Below are 26367 nucleotides of genomic sequence, written 5' to 3'. Positions count from 1 at the left end.
TCCAGTCCCTTCATGGTCGCCAATTTGTAGGGGGGCATCCTTTACCTGGTTTATGGTAATTTACCTGGTCAGGCAGCCTTTTGCCACTGCACTGTGACCAATTCCAATCAGCGGTTTCGAATCGCTAAACCCTCCTTCCAGTTCTGACTGGAGGAACTTATAATTAATGATATATTAAAATGGACAAATGGTCTGGATGCAAGAAAGTCAAATTTTATTAAAACTAAAGAAACTACACCACACAATCAAAGTAATCACGGTAAAATTGCTTAATGCGGAAGGCAGATGGCAAAAACGAGGGATAAATGGCTACAACGTTAATCTTACAATCTTAGCAACATTTCCCTTAAATTACCACCCCTTTACTTCTCACTAGATTGTCTTGCTAGTGGGTCAGAAGCCTTGCTCACCTGCAGTCCAAAGAGTAAAAGAGAAGAGATGCTTCTGGGAAGCTATCTTTTATACCCCTATTTTTGGGGCCTGCCCAGATCTGATGTTTCTGGGCTAAAACAAAAGAGATCCAAACTGTCCACTTGTCTGGGATGGGTTTGGATAAAGTTGCAGTTTAAATGTGTCCATTGTCTGTGATGGCTTTCGAATAAAGCTGCAGTGGTTCGAATGCGTTCTCCCATTCATTTAAACGGTTCCTTCTCAGGTTGGATGTGTACACTTGATATACAAACAAATGCTAATAGCATTCAATTGCTTTGTAAACAAAGCATTGTCCTGTGGTCATCTGGAACCGCAATTGATTGACAGTCTTGAGTGCTTAGCAAACAAAGTCCCTTTGTTCATGCTGGCAGATTCAAGTACTTGATCTTAGAGTCAATTTCAGTGAATGGATGTGTGTAAACAACCCAGTGTGCTTGCTGTCCAATGATTGGCTGATTCAAACGGGCTACTCCCCAGTGTAAACAAACAGCTTGCAGGTTACTGGACCCGCCCAATACCACAGGGTGACTGACAGCTCGGGCTCCATTCAAACCCACTACAGGGCAGCGCTGAGCTTTTTCATATGCTAACAGCCTGTCTGTCCTTTTAAATTCTGTTTCCATGAGGTCTGTTCAGCCATTTTTAACAGTCCAAAACTCAAGAGTACATCTTTTAATAAAATGTACAATCTTAAAGTGTGCAATTTTCACAAAGTTCTTTGATTCCAGTGTCCAAGTGCTGCCCAGCTTACGAACTTTTTAACGCAGCCTTTTGCGGTTCTGGGTATGTTTTAAAACATTGTCCAACCCAGAGACAATTTAAATCACACAGGTCTTCGTCCACTATGTGGATTAATATTTCCCGATCTTCGGGGGCTGAGGGGATTTTGCGACCCCTACACTCCTTAAAGGTTAAGGAGAGATTTAAGAGATGTTCAAAATTGAGGGGTTTTGATACAGTAAATAGGGATAAACTGCTTCCACTGGCAAGACAGTCAGTAACCATAGGACACCAATTTAAAGTAATTGGCAAAAGAACCAGAGAAGAGAAGAATTTTTTTACACAGAGTTAGGATCTGGAATGTACTGCCTGAAAGGGTAGCAGAAGCAGATTCAATAGGGAATTGAATACTTAAAGGGGAAAAAATTTGCATGGCTATGGAGAAAGAGCAGGGGAGTTGGACTAATTGGATAACTGAAAGAGCCAGCACAAGCATGATGGGCTAAATGGCCACGTTCTGTGCTCTAAGATAGTACATACTTCAGCTATGGTATGCTGATGGTGGAGGGAGTGCATACTTAAGTGGGTGCCAATCAAGCAAAGTGCATTGGCCTCAGCATTGTTGGAGCTGCACCAATCAAGGCAAGTGGAGAAAATTCCACCACAGTCCTGGCTTGTACCTTGTAGTTAAGCGGTGCTGTGGGAAGACGGGTGAGCCACTCGCTGCAGAATACCCAGCCTATTCTCATGCCTCCCCGTGAAAGAAAGAACTTCCTCTTAATGCATCATCAAGAAATTTATAGCCAGTGCAATACTTTTTCATTTCAAGTACAGTAACTGTTATAACATAGACCAATTTGTACACAGTAATTAGGTAAATAACCAGATATGTTTTAGTGATGGTGGCTGAGGGATAAATGTTGGCTTGGACACCAGGAGAATGCCCTTGCTGATTTTCAAATAGTGCCATGGAAACATAGGCTCATGGAGCTTTGGTTTAACATTCATCCAAAAATGGCACCTCCACTCCCTTAACACTACACATAAGTGGCACATGTGGAGTCTCAGAAATTGGCGTATTCAATGCCCACAATTTTCCTCCCATTAATGTAATGGATGGAAAGTCCCAGGCAAAGCACTGCAATGCTCTGAGAAGTTACATGTGAGGCCCCATTGCTGGTGTGGGGCTATGGAAAATTCCACTCACTCTCAGCAGCAAATAGACCCAGGGCCAGATGGAGAGTAAAACTCCCTATACTTTGCAAACTTCAACCTCAGAAGAACTCTATTGTACCAGCAGGGCATTCCCCCCCCCCTCTATTAGCCGTCAGTAAGATCATCTAGATAGACTGGTAATGTACAAGCAGCTTCTTGTTGCCAGTATACTGCAATTCAGAATTGGCCAAGTTCACATCAGAAAACAATCAAAACTGGCAAAGAATAACAATCCAAAATCGGCTGAATTCAAACCCTCTCAGAAAGTGTACTAACCAACTTTCAATTAGTCTCTAGATCACACAAACATTTTGATAATAATCTTCAGTTTCAGTGCACAACATCCTTTTAAAATAATTTTTTGTTGAGAATGACACCTTTAAAAAAAAAAAGTAACAATATATTTGCACATTGCCGTTCTGTTATTTTTAAACAGATAAATATTACAATTGTCCAATCAATTTACAAACAATTACAATTTACAGCCAGAAATTTCTGCAATTATTTTTTTTTATCTCGACACTGATCGGGCGGCAGAGTCTTCTTTTGTTGCCAGGTATGTTGCCACATTATCCCGAAAATCGTGTAAGTAGTTGTATTGCTGTCAAACAAACAAAATAATTACAAAAACTGTCATTCATTTTCCAGCTTTCCTTAGTAAAGTACAGTATTAACTGAGTACATGAAATCTTTGATCGCCTGGTGCTTATCCCACTCGAGCAAACCCTGATGAAAGTCCATATATGCTCTTACTGGGATCAGGCTCTGCTGGGATGCCATCACAGATGGAATAGTGTATCAACACCAGCTAACTAAGCTAACACAACGAATGGCCACTTTGCCAAGGTACTGAAGGGTAACCTGCACCAGTGGAACCATACCCCAACAGGAGCGAATTTCCTTGCCGTTTCTGGCCCTTTCGCCTCGCTGGAATGGCACAGGAAATGGTCTCAGTGAGGAAATTCACATGGAAGCTGCTTCGGTCACTCGGGCGCTTTTAAAGGGCTGCTCCAAATATTTGTGTGTTTCTGGAACCGTTCCACACTGCACTTCCGAGTCACCACTGGTCTCATTTACTGTGCTGTGGGGGGAATGTTTCCTGGACATACCCTATTACTGCTTTCAGGGCAAGTTACGCCTGTTTGTATTTAGTTCAGCAGATGTCAGGATCAGCTGTTAAAGGTGGAAATGAGGCGTTCCTGCCAGAGAAGAGCTGACAAATGCTTCAATGAAGATATCTGAAGGTAGAAAAAGGTTTTTTGCATTGCATTCCGTCTACAGACACCTAACATCGTTTCTGACTGCTTCTCAGAAGGTTGGAGTGCAGGCAGATTTTCACACCACACTACCACCCCCACTCCCTACCCAATGTCAGGGCTACTTGGGAATAGGTATGAAATTCCCTGCAGGCAACTTTTGTCGTGCTTCTAGGTGCCAACTGTGTTAGGATTATGGGAAGTGGTTGGCTCCTCATGCTGCACTGAAGGGTCATGGCACAGAGGTGGGCCTCGTCCCATGGCAACTGTCTCCTGGCATGGAGCTGCTGCTGGATCTCTGGAGGGTGTTCCTGGGCAGCCTGGTCTCGCCTGCCACATTCCACTGGCATAGCACGTGCTACTGTTCTGAGGGATGGCAGTATCATGCGGCTGTGATTCCTATGAAGAATCAATAAGCCACAACCTTTCACCTCTTTCTCTACTCCCCTGGGATTAAGGAGACAATGCTCACCCATTCTTGGGTGGCTTGGTTATCCTCGTCACCATCTTGCTTTTCCTGTGTCACCTGCTGCTGCGGTAGATCTGCAGAAAAGGGAGGGTGGAAGGCAAGAATGGGTGAGCATTACCCCCTTGGGATTGAGAGAGAGAGAGAGAAAGAGAGGTGGAAGGTTGTGGCTTATTGATGCTTCATAGGGATGCCAGTGCATGCACTGAAGTCAGTAACCTGCCGCCAGCAAGATGCTGCCAACCTCACTATCTCCCATGCAAGAGCTGTGTGCCTTCCCACGTGCCTGGCCTTTTCCTTGAAGGTGCTTAGGGGTTTAAAAGTTGGGGAACCCCACAGTGGCCTGCCTTTTGCGGGCATTATATGTCATTTTCTCCCATAAAGGTTAGGCGGAGCTGGCTCATCGCTGACTAATTTTTGTAAGGGATCCTTAAACAGGCTTTAGGACCCTCATTAGCATATGCAAAGGGTCTAATACCTGTTTAAGGTGACTGCCCGGGATGCCTGAAAATCATCAGAGGCTAATATGGTGTTGAATGAATTTCAGGTGTCTTGGGGTGCAGGGCATCATGACCCTGCAATCTTGGTCATTTTAACTCTGTTTTCTGCCTGGAAAATGGGCATGAGGACCAATTTCTACCCCCATGACTTTAGGAAAGGAGGGGAGAAAACTGGTTAAAAAGAAGAAAATATAAAGCTCAAATGAACAGTTTGAGACATAGTTCAACTTTACCTTCACTGTTTGTATCGCTCCAGCTCCTCTTAGTTCACGAAGAAGGTCAATTGCTTCTTCTGGCAGCATGGTGTCAGACAGCTGAAGTAGAAGACAGGCTGCAACTAGGAGACACAATTTAGGAAGGAAACACTTTCAAATTGTGTTACTAATCTGATTAAATGACATACCCCAGAGTTGAACAAGCACTCTTCAATTTTGCTTATTCTGGAGGAAAAGAAGTTTACAGAAATGGAAAAACAGAGAAGCAAAATTCTGCACTTACTTAGACACGAGCACCCAAGGCCTCCGTAACACCTGCAAAGATAATTACAGAGAGTGTTGCAAGATGATGATTCAGGTTCAGATTTAAAATTTCTTCATGCACTGCATCAATACCATCAAAGATTACTCTTGGCATAAAGCATTCTAATAAGTTTGTCAGGGTGCTTTAAGCAACAGTCAAGAACACGCCTACATTTGCAATTGTTTGGTGCAGAGAGAACATGGATAATTCCAACTCCAATATTATGAATTCAGTTATCAAGACTTACAGATTCAAGCCCAAAGTTTCCCCTTAATATTGCGCAACTTTGGGGTGGGATTCTGACCAGTGTGGGTGGAAAATACGGCAGCAAATTCTGGTTGGTGCTGGAAGTTACTGTCCTAAAATGGGTAGGCCTATTTAAATGAGATGGTGATTCATGTGTCACATTTTACATTATTATGACTGAGTTAACATCATGCCCATATAAAACACGCATCCAGTTTTGCTGGGCAGTAAGGTAAAGGTGGAAATAGATTCTACCGACCCAGCTGGTACTATAAAGAACATAAGTAGGCCATACGCCCCCTCGAACCTACTCCGTCATTCAATTAGATCATGGCTGATCTTTGACCTCAACTCCAGTTTCCCACCCAACCCCATATCCCTTGATTCCCCATGAGTCCAAAAATCTATATCCCAGCCTTGAATATACTCAACGACTCAGCATCCACAGCCCTTTGGGGTAGAGAATTCCAAAGATTCACAACCCTCTGAATGAAGAAATTCCTCCTCATCTCAGTCTTAAATGGCTGACCCCTTACCCTGAGACTATGCCCTAGGCTCTCCAGCTAGGGGAAACAACTGATCAGCATCTACCCTGTCAATCCTCCTCAGAATCTTGTATGTTTCAATGGGATCACCTCTCCTTCTAAACTCCAAAGAGTATAGGTCCAATCTACTCAATATGGAAGGATTCATTCATAAAATTTATTTCGCAAATGATTTGTAGTTTCTTGAAACTAACAACTGCTTCACCTTCATCTTGTCCCACATCCTTTTAAAAGATGGGTTTTCCATTGGGAATATCCTTGCTTTTTAGAGGACGATGAAGAGGAGCAACAAAATGAGGACAGACTGGTCAAGCAGCATCTCACTGACACTATATAGACCAAAGCACCTCTACTTCCAGCTGACCCAGAAGTAGTACATTGCACAAAAATGTTCACTAACTATTTCTTACCATCGCATCTCCATTTGCACCAGCTAGCTTACTTGCTCCTACTCTACTACTTCTACAAAAGGTGCTCCTCCCCAATGTTAAAGGCCAGTGAGTGGCATGGACACTTCCCTCAAATGATGAGTGGTGAAGGTACACTGTCCTTTTCAATGAGGTGTCCTTGAAGACAAGCATTCAATCTTCTGGCAGGTAATGCGAGTGGACAGTGGTTTTGAGTGAAGATGTTATGCGAGTGTTTGCATACCTTTCCCTTTGCATAAGTGACACCCAGATGCTGACAGAGAAAGTGTATGATTGTGCCTTCACTCACCTCCTTACCTATCAATGGTAAAGGATGTGGACTGGCAACAGAGCCTTGACTTACCTTGGACACATGAGAGATTATTGAACCTGTTGCTGCACTGTGACACAGCTCTTGGGCTAGTGAAGTTTGCACTGACTAACAAATAAGTGAATATCTAAGAGAGACTTGTTTATACTTCAGCCCCAAATCGCTTAGAGGCTGGAAGAAATGTACATTTTGAGGGCCATCTCTGCTCGGGCCCAGATAGAACCTTCCTCTCCTGCCTGCTTTGACCAGTAGCATGCCACTCTGAAAATGTGGGGGCTCTGTGCCCTGCAGCAGACCTGTGTGACACTGTGCAACAACTTTAACATCCAAAGATGTGCGGGTAAGTTTGATTGGCTATGATAAATTGACCCTTAGTGTTAGGGGGATTAAATACGTGGGGTTACGGGGATAGGGTGGGATATGTGTTGGTGTAGGGGTTACGGGGATCGGGTGGGATATGTGTCGGTGCAGGCTCGATGGGCCGAAATGGCCTCTATCTGCACTGTGGGGTTTCTGTGATTCTGTGAAAACATTGTTTGATGAAACTGGCACGGTCATTCAAATCCTACAGCAGCGTGCCATTTCCCATCCCAATCCTACAGCAGCGTGCCATTTCCCATCCCAATCCTACAGCAGCGTGCCATTTCCCATCCCAATCCTACAGCAGCGTGCCATTTCCCATCCCAATCCTACAGCAGTGTGCCATTTCCCATCCCAATCCTACAGCAGCGTGCCATTTCCCATCCCAATCCTACAGCAGCGTGCCATTTCCCATCCCAATCCTACAGCAGCGTGCCATTTCCCATCCCAATCCTACAGCAGCATGCCATTTCCCATCCCCAAGCAGGCAAGCTGCCAATCAGAGGCACTAACAACACAGGAGCTCCCCCAGAATATTCTAATTAGGCCAACGCTGGAAACTTTGGATGGGGTTAGTGCTTGTGTAATTGTGGGTGCAAGTCATGCCTCGCTACAATTCTGATGTCGCAGAGGAAAATCTGGCTTAGGCAATCACTGTACTTATTCCTTACTGAGACACACAGCAACTTGCAATTGATTTGCCATAAAAGACTAAATTTTATACAAGTTCACAATTAACAACTGAAATGCCACCTACTGGATAAGGGTCTTTTTGTCATTTTCCAAGCACATTCTCAACTCTTCCAGAATTTTCCAACAGCTAGCAATATCTGGAATACTTCCATCAGGGAAAGGATAATGATACACCGTGAATCCCTGTTGCTGGTACGATTCCAACAAGCCTGGAACCCTGTATTTCACCATCTCTCCTTTGGTACAGAACACAAATACATCTTGTATGTTGTGGCTCTTGAGCTCCTCTGTCAATAGTTGAAGAAGATGGATACTATGAATTATATGCTCTATTAACTCTACATAAGTTATACATGTTACAGCCACTGTAATCTAAATGGAATAGACAGTGCAGATTGCAGGAGCAATTGCCTTATCTAAAATATTAATTTAAACAAGTAAAATAATGCCGCAGTCTGGTGGAGCTCTATTGTGTCAATGCACACAACAGTCACACACTTGTATCTGCTATTCCCCACAAAGGCAAGTTTCTTATTTCAGCTCCCATTGTTGGCTGAAAAAAAAACGCAAGTCAAATATGACCTGTTCTCCTGCATCATGTAACACTGGGTTACAAGCAGCATTAGCAGCAGTCTGTGAGCAAATCACCTGCACCAGGACAGGAAAAAAAGTCCCCAAATAAATGTAAAGGAAATGGCAAAGAAGTATAGGAAAAGTTTGAATTTCTGGTCATCTCCAAACCCCAAAATTTTTGGATAAGTGTTATTATCCAAAACGGCTACCGACCATAGAGCACATATACCAGAAACGCTGTTTACGGAGGTCACGGTCCATCATCAAAGACCCTACCCACCCCAGCCACAGTCTGTTCGCCCTCCTGCCATCTGGGAGATGCTACAGATGCATTCACACCCGAACGACCAGATTTAGGAACAGCTTCTTTCCCAGGGCTGTCATCCTACTGAACTCCACAAATAAACTCTAAAGCCTGCACATCTGCCAATGCACTTTATTATGGTTATGTTTATGTTAATGTATTACAAGCCAAATGAATGTTGAATGTTTAAATGTCTTAATCTAAATGTACACTCTCGGGAGCCGCAAGCCTACATTTCGTTGTACTGCACTTGTGCACTAACAATGACAATAAAAGTTGATTATGATTATGATTATGATTCCTTGAACCCAAAAAACAGGCACATGCCGTACGTATATATAAATATGCATTACCTAAATCTTTCTGAAGGTTTCTTCTTACATCTTTAAATTTACAACCTGTTTAAATAAAGTAGTATTTAATAATGAGTGAATCTAGGACTATTAAAATGGAAGCAATATTATAATGTAGGACATTCCAATGGCTGTACATTATTTTCTTTCAGGAGAGTCAGACCAAAAAAGGCCTGTCCCAAAGAAAAGAAAATAATAACTACAATGTCATTGTTGCAACAGCCTTAATGATTACCAGTAATTCCATCTACTAAAATATAGCATTATATTTTTCCATTAAAACCTGGTTAGGTTCACCCATAAGCCAAAGCATCTAGTTTCTTGTCCCTTCTGTTGCATGCTGCACTGCTGTAACTATGGGGTAGCAAATCTTTTTTGACCACTAAAAAGTGAGCTTCCTGTTCAATTCTTGTATTGTGTAGCTGGTCTGGGGCTTTGGAAGCCGATGCCAGCGCTAGGACGGAGCGACAAGGTTGGGGCCGGGGAGGCTGAACAATCATGAGTTTTTAAAATATAAACTTACTTTGGCCTCTTTTGGCCACTCCGCGACTCCTGCCTTGACTCTGCTATTGGGGTTGGCCCAGTGCTGGTCTCCAGAATCCAGGCGTTTGATGCAAAGTAGCCCCCACATGCCGGGGGGTGGGCAGCCCTTCCCATGACTGAATTAAGGCAAGTAAAGATGGTGGGGGGGGGGGCACACCTGGTGTGACACCCCCACCATCTTACTCCCCCACCTACACCATTCCCAGGCAGGGGGGATTAAAATCTACCCACTTAAGTTTTAATAGCCCCCCGCCCGCCCCGTGCTTATTTGTTATGATAAACTGCTGCTGAACCATGTTGAAAGATTTGTATACAAAAGTTCCATAAGTGTGCACTAGCTGCCCTTGAATGCCAGCATTCGCAGGTACCTTTCATATCACAATCATGGTATGCGTCAGTGATTGAAAAAATGGGATTGAGGCAAGGGCACAGGGTGTCCATGGATTAACACCCATGTTTGAATTGAGCCAAAAGTGATGGGATGAAAGCCTGCTCTCTCCATCAGTTGTAAAGGTCATATGGGCAATCTATCTGTGCAAGTCCACCGCGTAAAACTCCCCACACAATCTTGCAAGCTCACTCAGATATACTTCAAAAGGTAGCTTTGTAAACTTGGAAAATGCACACAAGTGAAGGTGTTCGGATGTATTGTACATCATTGGGTCAGAGTAGCACATCTAGCCTATCTCTCTGCTTCTTCCCAGTCATACTCCACCTCAATGCCCCAGATTTTCCTAGGGACTTACATTGTTAAATGAACTCCATAGTTTCTTGGGACTTACCCTTGCCAATTAGAAGGTAATTATAACAGCACACCCATTAAAATCAATGGTGATCATTATTTTCCTGCATTTAGGCCAGTTTTCATGCCGCTTCCACTTAGACTTAACAATAAAGGTGCCAGCGGCCTGATTTATTGCTCCAAGATTGGTATGAAAAATGGACAGCCAAAATCAATTTATATTTCATAGTTATTTATCCTTTAATCAAAAGGTGTGATGCTCTAATTTTGCGATCCTGGAAACATTTCACCTGCCTCAAATCACAAAGAAAGCAAGGCAGCTTTTACTCATTCGGTTATTTAACAGAGTAATTTTTCTTAATCTTTCTGTCATAGGCACGAGTATTTTAGCAGGACCTCAAGTGTTTAATACAAAGCACGATTGTAGATTAAGTGTAACTTCTTAAATAAACTTTAGACAGAAAGAAAGAACTTACATTTATATAGCGCCTTTCGCGACCTTGGAAGTCCCAAAATGCTTTAGTCAATGAAGTGCTAGTAAAGTGTAATAACTATAATAATGTAGGGAAACGTGACAACCAATTTACATACACCAAGGCCCAAACAGCAATGAGATAATGACAACAACAACTTGTATTTAAATAGCGCCTTGAACGCACCTTCACGGGAGCATTATAAAACAAAATTTGACACCAAGCCACAAGGAGCTATTAGGGCAGATGACCAAAAGCTTGGTCAAAGAGGTAGGCTTTAAGGAGTGTCTTAAAGGCGGAAAGAGAGGTAGCGAGGCAGAGAGGTTTACGGAGGGAATTCCAGAACTTAGGGCAAATATTGGCTAGGACACTGGGGCGAACTTCTTCAAATACTGCCATGGGATCTTTTATGTCCACCTGAGAGGGCACTTGGGGCCTCGGTTTAATGTCTCAATCGAAAGACGGCACCCGATAGTGGAGTACGCCCTGGAGTGTCAGCCTAGATGGTGCGCTTAAGTCTCTGGAGTGGTACTTGAACCCACAACCTTCTGACTCAGAAGAAGGTGCTACCACTGAGCAAAGACTGACACTTCCATTCACTTAAACCCTTCTGCAGCTCTGGATGGTGAATGTGCTGTCATTTCAGCTCTTAGAATGGTGCGGAGTGCCTGATCCACCGCTATGCTCGTTGTGGCATATTCTAATTAGAAAACAGCAAAATTTGGAGCAAGTTAACAATGGTGAGATTGGAGTGCTGGATGGTGAGATTTACAGTGTATAATCGCCGATCTCACCGTTGCAGGAAAATCTGGGCCAATATCTCAAAATTCAATTAAAAAAAAACAGACTAGCTTGCTGAGCAGCTTTATTTAAAATATGCCTGTTTGACAGACTGATGTAGCCTCGCCTTCTGAATCACTGCAGGCCCTCTATGCAGATCATTCAAAACACCCAGTGAAACACATTTTCCTGCCACATCTCTCACTTTCTTCCCTTCCCCAATCCACCAGAAAAAGAAAGCCATAAGTAGACTCTTTCTTATCCAACTCTCCGCACAGCCCAATGTGGAGGTGGTTGCTGATACCATCTGAATACCCAGTACAGCTTGCAGCCACTAATGAAACCTGGTTAAAAGGGTTGTTGATCAAGTTGTTTAATCAACATGGTGGCAAAGGAGCTGCTCTTACTCTTAAAAATGTTTTATCGTAGAAGAGGAATTGCGGGAGATTATAGATGTTTCGTCACAAGCTGAAATACAGAACCATTACTGCAAATTCGTTAAAATTTGGAAGTTAAATTTCCATAATTTATTGGGGAAAACAAAAATGGCTTACCTGGCAATGCACAGATTCCAAGGAACTGGTGGCAGTTCACCACAGATAACGCCAACCTATTAAATATATAGCAAAACATTTCTACCTATATTTTAGCAAATTAACTGTGCCCAAACAAAACTGGCACTTCCAAAATTAAGCATGTACTTTAACATTCAGAATAAGACAATGGATCATTGTTGTAATGTCCGTGTGTAATTGAGACATGGGCTGCAGAAGTTGGTTATAGAAACATAGAGATAGGAACAGGAGTAGGCCATTCGGCCCTTCGAGCCTGCTCTGCCATTCAATGAGATCATGGCTGATCTTCGTCTGAGATCATAGCTGATCTTACCAGTTCAGTACCCCGTCCCCGCCTTTTCTCCGTAACCCTTAATCCCCTTAGCCTTCAGAAATATATCCAATTCTCTCTTGAAAATATTTATTGAATTAGCCTTCACAGCCCTCTGTGGCAGGGAATTCCACAGGCTCACCACTCTTTGAGTGAAGAAATTCTTCCTCATCTCTGTTTTAAATGATTTGCCCGCTATTTTTAGACTGTGGCCCCTGGTTCTGTGCTCCCCGGCCATTGGAAACATTCTCTCTGAATTCAGCCTGTCCAGGCCTGCCATAATTTTATATGTTTCGATGAGATCCCCTCTCAATCTTCTAAACTCCAGTGAGTACAAGCCCAAACTATTTAATCTCTCTTCGTAGGTCATTCCCGCCATTCCAGGTATCAGCCTGGTGAATCGCCGTTGCACTCTTTCCATGGCAAGAACATCCTTCCGCAGATGGGGCGACCAAAACTGTACACAATACTCCAGATGCGGTCTCACCAGCACCTTGTACAGCTGTAGTAAGGTATCCCTATTCCTATACTCGAACCCCCTTGATATGAAGGCCAACATACCATTTGCCTTCTTAATCACCTGTTGCACCTGCATGCTCTCCTTCAGTGACTGGTGCACAAGAACACCCAGGTCCCTCTGCACTTCCCCATCTCCCAATCTATTGCCATTTAGATAATAATCTACCCTCCTGTTTTTACCCCCAAAGTGGATAACCTCGCATTTATCCACATTATAGTGCATCTGCCACGTATCCGCCCATTCCCCCAACCTGTCCAAATCGCACTGTAGCCTCCTGACATCCTCATCAGAGCCCACCCCTCCTCCTAGTTTAGTGTCGTCAGCGAATTTGGAAATATTGCATCCAATTCCCTGATCCAGATCATTTATATATATTGTGAACAGCTGGGGTCCCAGGACAGATCCTTGCGGCACCCCGCTGGTCACTGCCTGCCACTCCGAAAACGAGCCGTTTATTCCAACTCTCTGTTTTCTATCCGCCAGCCAGTTCTCTATCCACGTTAATACTTTGCCCCCAATCCCATGAGCCTTAATTTTGCATGATAATCTTTTGTGTGGAACCTTATCGAAGGCTTTCTGGAAGTCAAGGTACACCACATCCACTGGCTCTCCCCCATCTATTTTACCAGTTACTTCCTCAAAAAATTCCAGCAGATTAGTCAAACACGATTTACCCTTTGTAAATCCATGTTGACTCTGTCCGATCCTTTCCCCATTTGTCAAGTGCTCCGCTATTTTATCCTTAATAATGGACTCTAGCATTTTGCCCACAACCGATGTAAGGCTTACTGGTCTATAATTCCCTGCTTTCTCTCTACCCCCCTTTTTAAATATTGGGGTAACATTAGCTACCCTCCAATCCACGGGTACTGTTCCCGAGTCAATGGAGTTCCGGAAGATGATCCTTAGAGCATCTGCTATCTCCAGGGCCACCTCCTTAAGTACCCTAGGATGTAGTTTATCAGGCCCCGGGGATTTGTCGGCCTTCAGTCCCCTCAACTTACCCAACACCATATCCCTAGAGATACTAATTTCTGTCAGCTCCTCCCTCTCATTAGTCCCTATGTTTGCCGATATTCCTGGGAGGTTATTTGTGTCCTCCTTTGTGAATACAGAGCCAAAGTATGAGTTTAATTGGTCTGCCATTTCCTTATTCTCCATTATATATTCTCCCGAATCGGACTGCAAGGGACTGACTTGGGATTTTACCAGTCTTTTCCTCCTGATATACCGATAAAAGCTTTTGCAGTCTGTCTTTATGTTTGCTGCAAGTTTACTTTCGTATTCTATTTTCCCCTTCCTGATTAATCCCTTTGTCCTCTTTTGCTGTATCCTGTACTGCCCCCAATCTTCCGGTCTGGTGCTTTTTTTTGCCAGTTGATATGCCCTTTTTTTTGATTTTATGCTGTCCCTAATTTCCCTCGTTATCCACGGTTGAGTCACCTTTTTAGGTTTATTTTTATGCCAAACCGGTATAAACATGTTCTGGAATTCTTCCATTCTATCTTTGAATGCTTGCCATTGTCTGTCCACTGTCAATCCCCCCAGAAACAGGTGTTTACTGAATGGAGACAAAACTGGAACTACTATACAAAGTTACTACACAGGCTTATATACAGGGGTGGTCACTACTGGTACTGCAGTATACAGGGGCTGCAGAATATAGTTCCTTCTTCAAGGTACATACACTACAATTCCTCCCCTTTTAGCTAAACAGTACATAACATTCGATTAATAATTAAATAACATATTTACAATTACAGTTGCTATATATATTAGCTGAAGTTAATCAATTATAAATTCAGTCTTTGAGGAGGCTTCCTGATTCTGTCCGGATAACGCCTCTTTGGGGTATCAGGTTCTTCTGACAAAGTTGATTCGGGATCAACGTCGTTGTTTGGTTCGTCTGCTTCCAATATCACCGATTCTGAGGTAGATGCAATTGGTACTTCGGTTTCATCACCAGGTGTATAGGATCGTGGTGTCGATTTGATGTTTTCCAGTGACTCTAGAATCTGGTCAGCATGGCGTCTTACAATGCTCTCTCCAACGTCCACGGTATACATTAGAGGTCCTTGCCGTGTGCAGATCTTTCCTGGCTGCCATTTCTCTGTGCGGTAGTCCCGGGCCAAAACTGGTTGACCTATCTTAAAACTCCTGGTTGGCCTTTCATTCATATTCTGAAACTGCCTGTTTTCCACATCTCTTCTGATGTTTGGCTTAACCAAATCCAAGCGGCATCTTAGTCTTCGATTGAAGAACATCATGGCTGGAGTTTGGTTGGTAACCGCATGTGTCGCATTCCGGTAGGCAAACAAGGAGCAGGCTCGAGGGGCCAATTGGCCTACTCCTGCTCCTATTTCTTATGTTCTTATCCACCTTGTGTTGTAGGGGTATGTCTTCATTACACATTGCCTTGATAGCCTTCTTGAATGTTCGAACGAACCTCTCAGCCAATCCATTGGTGGCTGGATGATATGGGGCGGATGTGTAATGCTTAACACCATTGTTCTTTAAGAATCTCCGGAACTCTTCAGACACAAACTGTGGTCCATTGTCAGAGCAAATCTGTTCAGGCAGCCCATTTCTGGCAAATATGGTTCGTAAGACTGTGATAGTTTTTTCTGTGGTGGTTGAGGACATTTTTATTACCTCTGGCCACTTTGAATGTGCATCCACCGCAATTAAAAACATCGAGTCCATAAATGGACCAGCAAAATCAATGTGTACCCTTTGCCATGGAGATGAGGGCTACTCCCATGGATGTAGAGGGGCTTGTGGTGGGGCGTTTTGGACCTTCTGGCATCCTGTACAGCTCTTGGTCATCTCTTCAATTTCTCTATCGATTCCCGGCCACCACACAAACGCTCTAGCTAAGTTCTTCATTTTTACCCCTCCCAGATGACCCTCATGAAGTTCATTGAGCACTCTATCCTTCAATTTGGGTGGAATTACTACTCTGGATCCATACCTCAAGGTTCCTCGGCACACTGACAGCTGTTCTCTTCTCGGCGAGAATGCTGGCCATCCCTTCACCGTTAAATCATAGACCCTGGAGAGTGTCGGGTCATTTCGTGTTTCCTTTTCTATGTTTGCATTCGTCACAGGTAGACATTCGACTATGGTCGAGTGGAATATCTCCACAGGGTCCACTGCAGGTGCTTCTTCCACCATCGGCAACGGTAGGCGCGACAATCCATCAGCATTCCCATGCTGTTTAGTTCCTTTGTACTCGATGTCATATTGGTGTGCCCCTAGGAAAAAGGACCACCTCTGTAGCCGTTGTGCTGTCATTATCGGGACGCCCTTCTTAGGGTTGAAAATGGAGACAAGAGGTTGATGATCAGTTAGTAGAGTAAATTTCTGTCCGTGCAGGTAGTGATTGAACTTCTTCACCCCCCACACCAGGCTGAGGGCCTCTCTGTCAATCTGGGCGTAGTTACGCTCGGCTGCAGTTAACGAGCGTGACGCAAAAGCTATCGGCCTCTCCGAACCATCAAGGGATTTATGTGACAGTACCGCTCCAACACCGTAGGGAGACGCATCACACGCCAGTCTTATCGGTAGTGATGGGTTGTAGTGAGCCAATACTTCTCTTGAAGTGATCAGGCCTTTACACTTCTGAAAGGCCCGCTTACATTCATCGCTCCATTTCCATGCTACTCCAGTTTGTAGCAGGGCATTCAGTGGGTGCAGAATTGTGGACAAATTCGGCAAAAACTTATGGTAGTAATTCACCAATCCGAGGAATGACCTCAGTTGCGAAACATTTTCAGGCGCTGGAGCCTTAACTACCGCTTCAATTTTGTCAGGGGACTTATGTAACCCCTCTTCATCAATCACGTGGCCACAATACGATATTTGTTTCTTAAAAAACTCGCACTTGGGGCGATTGGCTCGTAGCCCATGTTCTCTTAGTCTAGTGAGCACCTGCTCTAGGTTGGCAAGGTGTTCACTGTCATTTTCACCCGTCACTAGGATGTCGTCCAAGTAACACTGAGTCCCCGGAATCCCTTGCAGGACTTGTTCCATCGCTCTTTGCCATATAGCCGGAGCTGATGCAACTCCGAATACCAGTCGATTATACTGGTAAAGACCTTTGTGAGTGTTTATCGTGAGATATTTCCTAGAGGATTCTTCAACCTCCATCTGCAAATATGCTTGCGCTAGGTCAATTTTTGTAAAACGTTTCCCTCCAGATAGTGAGGCGAAAATATCTTCTATCCTCGGAAGAGGATACTGTAATGTGTGAAGGACTGGGTTCACAGTCACCTTGAAGTCCCCACAGATGCGAACCTTCCTTGGCTCCTCAGACTTATTGTTTAACGTTTTCTTCATGACAGGAACGATGGGTGTCGCCCACTCGCTCCAGTCTACCTTAGTTAACACGCCTGCATTCTCCAGATTCTCCAGCTCTGCCTCGACGGCTGGGCGAATTGCATACGGTACCGGTCTTGCTTTGAAAAACTTGGGAATTGCATTCTCTTCTATTTTTATCGAGGCGGTTACGCCTTTAAGAGTTCCCAGTTCTTGTTGAAATACCTCTTTAGCGTTAGCCAAGATTTTTGACAATCGTCCAGGTGTGACGTCGTCATCCTTTTTACCAGCCACCGTCAGTGCCTGAATGGAGTGCCAGTCTAAACTTATCTTTCTGATCCATTCACGTCCCAATAACGGTGGTCCACCATCTTGCAATATGTACAGATACAATTTCTGTATTTCCTTGCCGTTGTATTCGACAGGCACCCTTATTTTCCCTCTGGGGTATACTTTCTGCCCCGTATATGTCTTCAAGACAATGGATGTGTCTTTCAAGGGTATGTGTGAGAATAGCCGCTCATAGTCTCGTCGATTCATGATGGTCAGGGCTGATCCTGTATCCAATTCCATTTTGACTTGGGACCCTGCTATCGTGAGGGTGACCCAAATGGTTCAGTGATCCTCTTTTGTGATTACGTTGTGTAGTTTGAGACAGCTTAGTCTCTTGTTCCCGGATTCACTATCGCTCTTCTGGTCTTCGGAACTACTGTCCGTCATCTTTTGTACTTTCCTGTACTTTTCCTTAGTAGTCTTTTTGTTGTCGTTAGTCTTCTTCCCGGACCTGCAACCTCGTGCAATGTGTCCCATCTTTCCGCATTGCCTGCATGTTTTGTCCTTGGACCAGCAGTCCTTCTGGTCATGGGTTGTTCTGCCGCAGCGATAACATTTTTCAAATCCCCGTGTCATTTCATGGGTGCCGTATTCCTGTGGCTTTTGCTGTATTTCCGCAGCTCCCCTTGCTGCTGCTTCGTACGATACTGCCATGCTGAAAGCCTTATCTAGCGTCAGCTCTTTCTCTGAGAGTAACCTCTTCTGGGTTCCTTCACTCAGGAGTCCACAGACAAATTTGTCCCGTAGGGTATCTGCCAGTCCTGCTCCGAACTGGCAGTGCTTTGATAGCTTGCGTAGTTCCGTAAGGTAATCAACATTGCTCTCATCTTTATGCTGATTTCTCTTGTGGAATTTAAATCTTTCTGCAATCAGCAGCGGTGTAGGATTTAGGTGTTCCTGTAGGATATCAACAATTTCGTTAAAACTCTTCGCCATTGGTTTGACTGGAGTGATCAGGTTCCGCAATAGGCCGTACGTTCTTGCGCCCATTAAGTTTAGTAGTACCGATGCCTTTTTCTCATTGGCTACTTCATTTCCTTGCAATATACTTCGACTCTTTCCACATACGTGGTCCAGTCTTCTATTGCATTATCGAAGGCAGTGATATTGCCAGTCTTCGGCATCTTGGAGATTTAAGATGGTGCCTCCCGCGCTTTGCCTTCTTCCCCGATTGAACAAAATGGCACCTCCCGCGCTTTGCCTTCTTCCCCGCTGGATTAAGATGGCGCCTCCCGCGTTTTCTGTCTTTTCCGCTGCTGCTAGCGCTGTTGCAGGCGTTTTTATGCCTTGATGGCGACGCCCTATGGTCTTCGCGCACTTCCCTCCCCGCGCTGCTGCCAACGCTGCTCTCCGCGGTCACCGTGGCAAACTGCAGCTGCTCGCGGCTTTCTGCGCTTCTAATTTCTTTAATTTTAATTACTGTTCCCGTCGTCAGAGCAGACCCTATGGGACACTTTCCTCCCTCTTCTCGGGTCTGTACGCTGCCCGGCTTCGTAGCACCGGCCGCGCCCTGTGTGCTCCACCCTCTCTCTCTCTCTCCTCTTCCCGACAATGCTGTTCGGCCCTGTTGAAAAGCCACCCAATCGAGCTCTAGCCTGCCGCAGCCCAGGAAGGATCAGTGTACTACCTGCCACCAGCCCGATTAGCTGGAACACCATAGACTGGATAACCAAGCCCAGCTCTCGACAGCCTCTCCTGCAAATCTTCGAATTCGATGAATCAGAGGGCGGTTGCCCACGGTCGACGCCCATTTCTTCTGTTTGTTTTTTTTTCTTCTTTTTGGATTTCTTCCTTCTGGCCTCGACCTCTAACAACTTCGCTTCAGGGATGGATCCCCGTGAGGTGGTGCAGAACTGTAGGTAAGTTCGGATCTGTTCGTCACCAGTGTAACGTCCGTGTGTAATTGAGACACGGATTGCAGGAGTTGGTTATAACAGGTGTTTACTGAATGGAGACAAAACTGGAACTACTATACAAAGTTACTACACAGGCTTATATACAGGGGTGGTCACTACTGGTACTGCAGTATACAGGGGCTGCAGAATATAGTTCCTTCTTCAAGGTACATACACTACAATTGTCACAAAAGGAAACAGCCACTCTATGAATGCCTTCATCCAGTGTTATGAATTTTGGATCGGCCTTCGATATTCTTAACCTTGGATTATTGTCACCAGTCTCTCCCGTAAGTGGGCCTCAGTATCAGAAGTTACTTGTATTACCCAATATATAAATGTATAATAGCATAACCCGGGGGGTCTCAGGATAGTAACAATTAGACTTCCTTGTTATACAAACTGTACATTGTTATCCTCACACGTGCCCTACACGTGCTTCTCCAATTTTCTGAAAGGCGGACTGATTAACACTTTAGTGGGATGAAGCCAGATATGAATCATTTATTTTACAGTCTGTAAATGAACAAATGAAATAATAGTTGCAGTAAATACAACTTAACTTCAGTCCCTCAAATAATTTAAAAATGCCACATTCATTCTTTTAGTGGACTAAAAAATATTCACTTTTCTTGGACAGTTTTTTTCCCCTGAAACCAGCTATTTAAATATAGTTTCTATAGAAGGCTTTCTTCTTACAGGAGACTTGCTTCCTCTGTGCCTCACTCAGTAGCATTTTGTGCAAATTATTTGAATATGTGTTTTACTCTTTTGTTCTCCAACTCCACAGGAAGTCCTTTTGTGGCTCGTCCTCCAGCCCCTCCCTTGTCCAGGAATTGGTCAGTAGAACTGCCAATTAAACTGGCTGCCTCCCTGCAGGGGTGGAGACCTGGCCAGACCGCCTCATGCTGTATAAGCATGTCTGCGCTCACTCGGAGGTCGAACTCCAAACCATCTTCAACACCTTCACCGAAGCGTATGAGAGCATGGGCCTTGCACTAAACATCCGGAAGACAAAGGTCCTCTACCAACCTGCCCCCGCCACACAGTACTGCCCCCCAATTATCAGAATCCACGACAAGGCCTTGGACAATGTGGACCACTTTCTATACCTCGGGAGCCTACAGTCAACAAGGGCAGACGTTGACGACAAAGTCCAACACCGCCTTCAGTGTGCCAGTGCAGCCTTCGGTCACCTGAGGAAGAGTGTTTGCAGACCAGGACCTCAAACCCGGCACTAAGCTCATGATCTACAGAGCAGCAGTGATATCCACCCTGCTGTATGCCTCAGAGACATGGACCATGTACAGCAGGCACCTCAAAGCACTGGAGAGGTACCACTAATGCTGCCTCCACAAGATCCTGCAAATCCATTGGCAGGATAGGTGCACCAACATCAGTGTTCTTGCTCAGGCCAACATCCCCAGCATCAAAGCTTTGACCATGCTCGATCAGCTCCGATGGACGGGTCATATTGTCCACATGCCCGATACAAGACTCCGAAAACAAGCGCTCTACTCGGAGCTCCGGCACGGCAAGAGAGCCCCAGGTGGGCAGAGGAAACGCTTCAAGGACACCCTCAAAGCCTCCTTGAAAAAGTGCAACATCCCCACCGACACCTGGGAATCCCTGGCCCAAGACCGCACAAGTGGAGAAGTATCTGGGAAGGTGCCGAACACCTTGAGTCTCCTCGCCAGGAGCAAGCGGAAGCCAAGCACAGGCAGCGCAAGGAGCGCACGTCAACCCAAGCACCCCACCCACCCGCCCCTTCAACCACCGTCTGCCCCACCTGTGACAGAGACTGTGGGTCCCGCATTGGACTCATCAGTCACCTGCGAACTCATTTTTAATGTGGAAGGAAGTCATCCTCGGTTCCGAGGGACTGCCTAAGAAGAAGAAGATGATGATGATGATAGCGGCAAAATAGGAGCAATGAATCTACTGCAGATACTTACCAAGATATCTGTAATGGCAATTGGTGCTCTTCTTCAGATTCCTCATCTGAAGAGTCAAATTCACTTGTTCTCATTGTGCCAGACTAAAAAAAACATAAAAATATGATTTTCTAGAAGTCAACTGCAATGTAATTTAATGAGGTTTATCTTAATAGAAAAAAATAATTGTCTAAGATACGAAAATATTTCTACTTCACACACACTAACACTACCACACAATGCCTCAATCAGAAAAGGATCTCCTGCAATAGTATAATCAGGATTGTTTTAAATGCTGCATATTGTAATAAAACAATTTTGTTTCCCTACATTCATTTATTTTCTAATACAGAACACTGCATCAATAAAAGTTAAGTGTTCGGACAAGGAGGCTGTTGCTGAAAATTGAGCTCTGGGCTGAACGTTAATTTTCTGGTGTAAAAGAATAACATTTTCTGTGATGGCACACATTCTGGTAGGTATGGTATGCCGTATTTACTGCTACGGGTAAATCTAAAATTATATCTTTGATCAGATTCAGTTATTAGGTATACATTGACAGAGACTACCAAAACAACTTCCACATGGAGCAGGAGGAGACCAGTCAGCTTACTGTGCCTGTGCTAGTTCTGATTCTTTCACCATATTACTCTATTTTAATCTAATTTCTATTCTCTTTGCCCATACCTCTTAATACAACAATACACGCATGTATATAGTGTCAATAATAGAACTTAACATAGAAAAATGTTGCAAGATGCTTGAAAAAGAAAAAGGAGCAGGTACAAAGCCTCTGCAGGAGAAATACATAAATATTAGAAGTTACCACACGGAAACAGGCCATTCAACCCAACCAGTCCATGTCAGCATTTACTCTCTATGAAAACAAATAATTCTAATCACATTTGCCCACCCTGTCGCCATATCCCTTAAAACCCTTTTCTTCCAATCTAATCATGTACGTTGACATTCCAAAGCCTCAACTCGGTGTAAAGAATTATCTCCAGCCCTCTGTTCTAAATCTCTTACATTTAATCCTATATCCATGTCCCTCGCTCTTGACCTCTTAACTACTGGAAAAAATCAACTTCGATCTATCATGTCCCATCCTGGTGGGGTTTGATGATGAAAGCCATGCTGCTGTTTGGATAGGCTTCTTGGTGAAACATGTAGTTTGATGGGGGGAGGCTTGCTTGAGGGGAAAGGAGTCATTGTCTATAAGTCAGGTTTCTATCTTTCTTTGAAATATAGAAATTTACAGCACAGAAGACAAATATTCATACCACCGTGCCTATGCCGGCTTTATGCTAGTACAATCCAAAAATAATCCCACTGCTGCGCTTTCTCCCTTTGCTTCAAATATTTATAGAATCATAGAAATTTACAGCACAGAAGGAGGCCATTCGGCCCATCGCGTCTGTGCCGGCCAAAAAAGAACTATCCAGCCTAATCCCACTTTCCAGCTCTTGGTCCGTAGCCTTGTAGGTTATGGCATTTCAAGTGCATATCCAAGTACTTTTAAAAATGTAATGAGGGTTTCTGCCTCTACCACCCTTTCAGGCAGTGAGTTCCAGACCCCCACCACCCTCTGGGTTAAAAAAGTTCTTCTCAACATCCCTCTAATCCTTCTACCAATTACTTTAAATCTATGTCCCCTGGTTATTGACCTCTCTGCTAAGGCAAATAGGTCCTTCCTATCCACTCTATCTAGACCCCTCAATTTTATATACTTCAATTATGTCTCCCTTAAGCCTCCTCTGTTCCAAAGAAAACAACCCCAGTCTATCCAATCTTTCCTCATAGCTAACAATTATGTCTCCCTTAAGCCTCCTCTGTTCCAAAGAAAACAACCCCAGTCTATCCAATCTTTCCTCATAGCTAAAATTCTCCAGTCCTGGCAATTAATCCAGTTTTCCCTCAAAAGATGCAATGGTCTCTGCCTCAATCACTCCGTGGCAAAACATTCCTTGTTCCAATAATCCACTGTGTATGGAAATTTCTCCTAACCACTTTTAGTGATAATTTTAAATTAATGGCCCCTCATCACCGACCCCAAACCAGAGCAAATATGCACTTTATCAAAATCTTTCAGAATTTAAAAAAAACTTCTATTAAATTTTATTTTAGTCTTCTCTGCTGTAGTGAAAATTGTCCCAGTGTCTCAAGTCTCTCCTCATAACTATAGTTTCACAACCCTGGCATCATTCTGTTAAGTCTACCCTGTACTTTAATGTCCTTTCTATAATGGAGCACCCAAAAGTGCGCATAGTACTCTAACTGTGGCCTGACTAATGTTTTTTACTCTTACTTCTTTACAACAACAACTATTTATATAGTGCCTTTAACGTAGTAAAACGTTCCAAGTTGCTTCACAAGAGTGTTATAAAACAAAACCTGACACCGAGCCACAGAAGGAGAAATTAGGGCAGGTGACCAAAAGCTTGGTCAAAGAGGTGGGTTTGAAGGAGTGTCTTAAGGAGGAAAGAGAGGTAGAGAGGCAGAGAGGTTAAAATGTGTTCCTGGGATGTGGGAGACACTGGTAAGGTGGTAGTTACTGGCCATCCCTAGTTGCCCCAAGGGCATTCAGTATCATCCACGTAGTGTGGACTGGAGCTGTCTGTAGGCCAGATCTGGTAGGGATGGCAAATCTTACTCTGAAGGACATAAATTAATCTGTTGGATTTTTAATGACAGTCTGAAAGCTTTCAGGGTATTTTTTTTGGCATTAGCCCATGAATTACCATATTTACTGAATTCACTTTCATAACTTGCCATGGGGTTTGAACTCAGAGTTGCTAGACCAGTACTTGAACCATTTCTCTGATGGACACTTGTCAAGTTGGCAGCAGAGTTAATATTTGACTTCACATAATCTGAAGAGATTGTATGTATACTGAACAGATCAGTTGGTAGCATTTTCATCTCAGAGGCAGAAGATAGTTCATTCAAGCCCCATACATGGAATTGAGCACATGATCTAGGCTGTTATTTTAGTGCAGTACTCCATTGTTGCAGATGCAGTCTTCAGGGGAGGTGTTAAACAGAGGCCCTGTCTACTTGTACAGGTGGATATAAAATATCTCTCAGTGTTATTCAGAGAAGACATGGGGATTTCCCCTGTTGTCCTGACCAATGTTTATTTCTCAACTAGTACCACCAAAAACAGATTCGCTGGTCGTTAATTTCATTTCCTGTTTTTGGGACCTTGCACTGTGCAAATTGGCTGCCACATTTGCCGACATAACAATGACTACCCTTCAAAAGTAGGTTACATGGTACTTTGGGATATCTTAAGGATGTGAAGGACACTATACAAGTGCAAGTTCATTCTTTCTACTTAAAAACAAATCACATTTCAAAATTAAGTTGGCTACATAGTCAGATGAATAGACTTTATGCACCTGTAACCTAACACTTTTTCTATAGGCAATACACCAATCATCTTAGAGCCTCAATGTCACATCAGTCACTCTACCAGACTTGAGTAATACAGCTTCTAATTATCCTTACAATTAAAATAGTTTTACATTTAGCTTACTACATCTGTAGTGTAGAAAGTTAGCTAGCACACTTCACACATGTTAAGTGTCTGTCACACTTGCACCAGATTGACTAAAATGTAAAGTTAGCCATGCTGATTCATTCAAATGTAGACAGGAAGAAAAAGCTACCCAAACCAGCAACTGGCACAAACACAACCCATCAAATCACTCATATTTTTTCATGCCATCAATTAGGAACCAATGACAAAACAAACAAATCAAACTGACCAAGCAACTTTTTCCAAAACTGCTTTTGGCTGCCATTCTTTCTTCAATCAAGTATACGGAGTTAATATAACAAGAATTCTGGAAAAAACCTCCCAAACTTACTCAATATAAAATGATAGCAATGTCTCAACCGAGACACACACACACACCTACCCCTTTCTCGGGGTTTGACTTCTGCTTCAATCCCAGGAAATTTCACCTGGGGCTGGGGTGCTGAAGAATTCCAGGTCCTATTGGCAAATTCTGTGTATGAGAGAAGTGCATCATGGAAGCTATAGGTTTCACCCTGCTTCTGTGGAATGATAGTACCCACACTAACTGGTCAAAAAAAGTTACCCACACTAACTGGTCAAAATAAGTTACCCACACTAACTGGTCAAAAAAAGTTACCCACACTAACTGGTCAAAATAAGTTACCCACACTAACTGGTCAAAAAAAGTTACCCACACTAACTGGTCAAGAAAAGTTACCCACACTAACTGGTCAAAAAAAGTTACCCACACTAACTGGTCAAAAAAAGTTACCCACACTAACTGGTCCAAAAAGGTTACAAAAAAGAGAGATGAACCCTATTATTTCAGACCTTGAGATAACCTGTAGCGTTTGTTGAGAAAACAGTGGGAGGAGCCATACAGCTACCAATTAGAGAAACTTCCAACAACAACTATCTTTAATTGACCATGGGAGGAGTTTAGCCTACTTTCCTACAGAGGTTAGCTGAACGGGCCTTAAAGGGTCAGACCAAGTTAAAAGCTAAATATTACAATCCTGTTCCAGAGCCCAGATTAGATTTAAGCAACATCACAGGACATCAGCTAATCTATAAATTAAAAATGTAAACCCAAGTCCTTAGAAGGAATGAAGATGCATGAAAAAATACTTGTAGATAAATAGCTTAACAGGACAACCCACTAGGTCTGAAAAAGTTGAGAAGAAGATTAATAGAACAGATGGTGCTGCTGTATGACATTGGAATGCAGGAACAGCAGGATTTCATAGCGGGAAAAATGCAAAGCAAAAACACTGCTTCTCTTCCTCTATTGCGATTTTTTCTCCGCTGCTTGAAAACTGCTTAACCCTTCTCCGCAAAATGTGAAAGTCAGTAACTGAAATCGCCCACCACATAGAACACGAGCCAGGGCATCTGGCCGATGTCCAACACTCACCAGGTTCACCAGCAGCTCCTGGCGCGGGTCACTGTCTGTCGTTCTACTCTTAAACACACACCAGGAGTGGAGACACGGACTGTGTGCG

General features: G+C 43.7%; 1 protein-coding gene across 3 annotated transcripts; it reads right to left on the bottom strand.

Annotated features, from left to right (window-relative positions):
* Positions 1–1935: 1935 nt before the first annotated feature.
* cdkn3 (cyclin dependent kinase inhibitor 3) lies at positions 1936–26367 on the bottom strand. 3 transcript variants are annotated; one of them, XM_086003207.1, is made up of 9 exons: positions 26280–26367; positions 25266–25355; positions 21364–21446; positions 12013–12068; positions 8921–8965; positions 7755–7977; positions 5088–5119; positions 4823–4926; positions 1936–2968 (listed from the first exon to the last, which is right to left on the bottom strand). In XM_086003207.1, exons 3-9 carry the CDS (start codon positions 21435–21437, stop codon positions 2879–2881), a joined length of 624 nt encoding a protein of 207 aa, XP_085859333.1. In that variant the 5' UTR covers positions 21438–21446; positions 25266–25355; positions 26280–26367; the 3' UTR covers positions 1936–2878. The 3 variants fall into 3 exon arrangements, with proteins under 3 accessions (XP_085859333.1, XP_085859332.1, XP_085859334.1); XM_086003206.1 differs by lacking the exon at positions 25266–25355 and having other exon boundaries at positions 26280–26364; XM_086003208.1 differs by lacking the exons at positions 8921–8965; positions 25266–25355 and having other exon boundaries at positions 26280–26364.

The sequence above is a fragment of the Somniosus microcephalus genome, chromosome 12 (genome assembly GCF_052327205.1).
Source record: "Somniosus microcephalus isolate GS21.2 chromosome 12, FLI_Smic_1.0, whole genome shotgun sequence".
NCBI lineage: Eukaryota > Metazoa > Chordata > Chondrichthyes > Squaliformes > Somniosidae > Somniosus > Somniosus microcephalus.
Note: the sequence above shows the minus strand (reverse complement) of the source record. Positions and strands in the feature narration are given on the sequence as shown.

Coding starts and splice junctions, on each gene's coding strand:
- cdkn3 (XM_086003207.1), bottom strand. CDS start 21,437: ATGAGAACAAGTGAATTTGACTCTTCAGATGAGGAATCTGAAGAAGAG. Junction 8,966..12,012: donor TGGAATCTGTGCATTGCCAG/GTAAGCCATTTT, acceptor TTATTTAAACAG/GTTGTAAATTTAAAGATGTA. Junction 4,927..5,087: donor CCTTGGGTGCTCGTGTCTAA/GTAAGTGCAGAA, acceptor TGTGTCTCCTAG/TTGCAGCCTGTCTTCTACTT.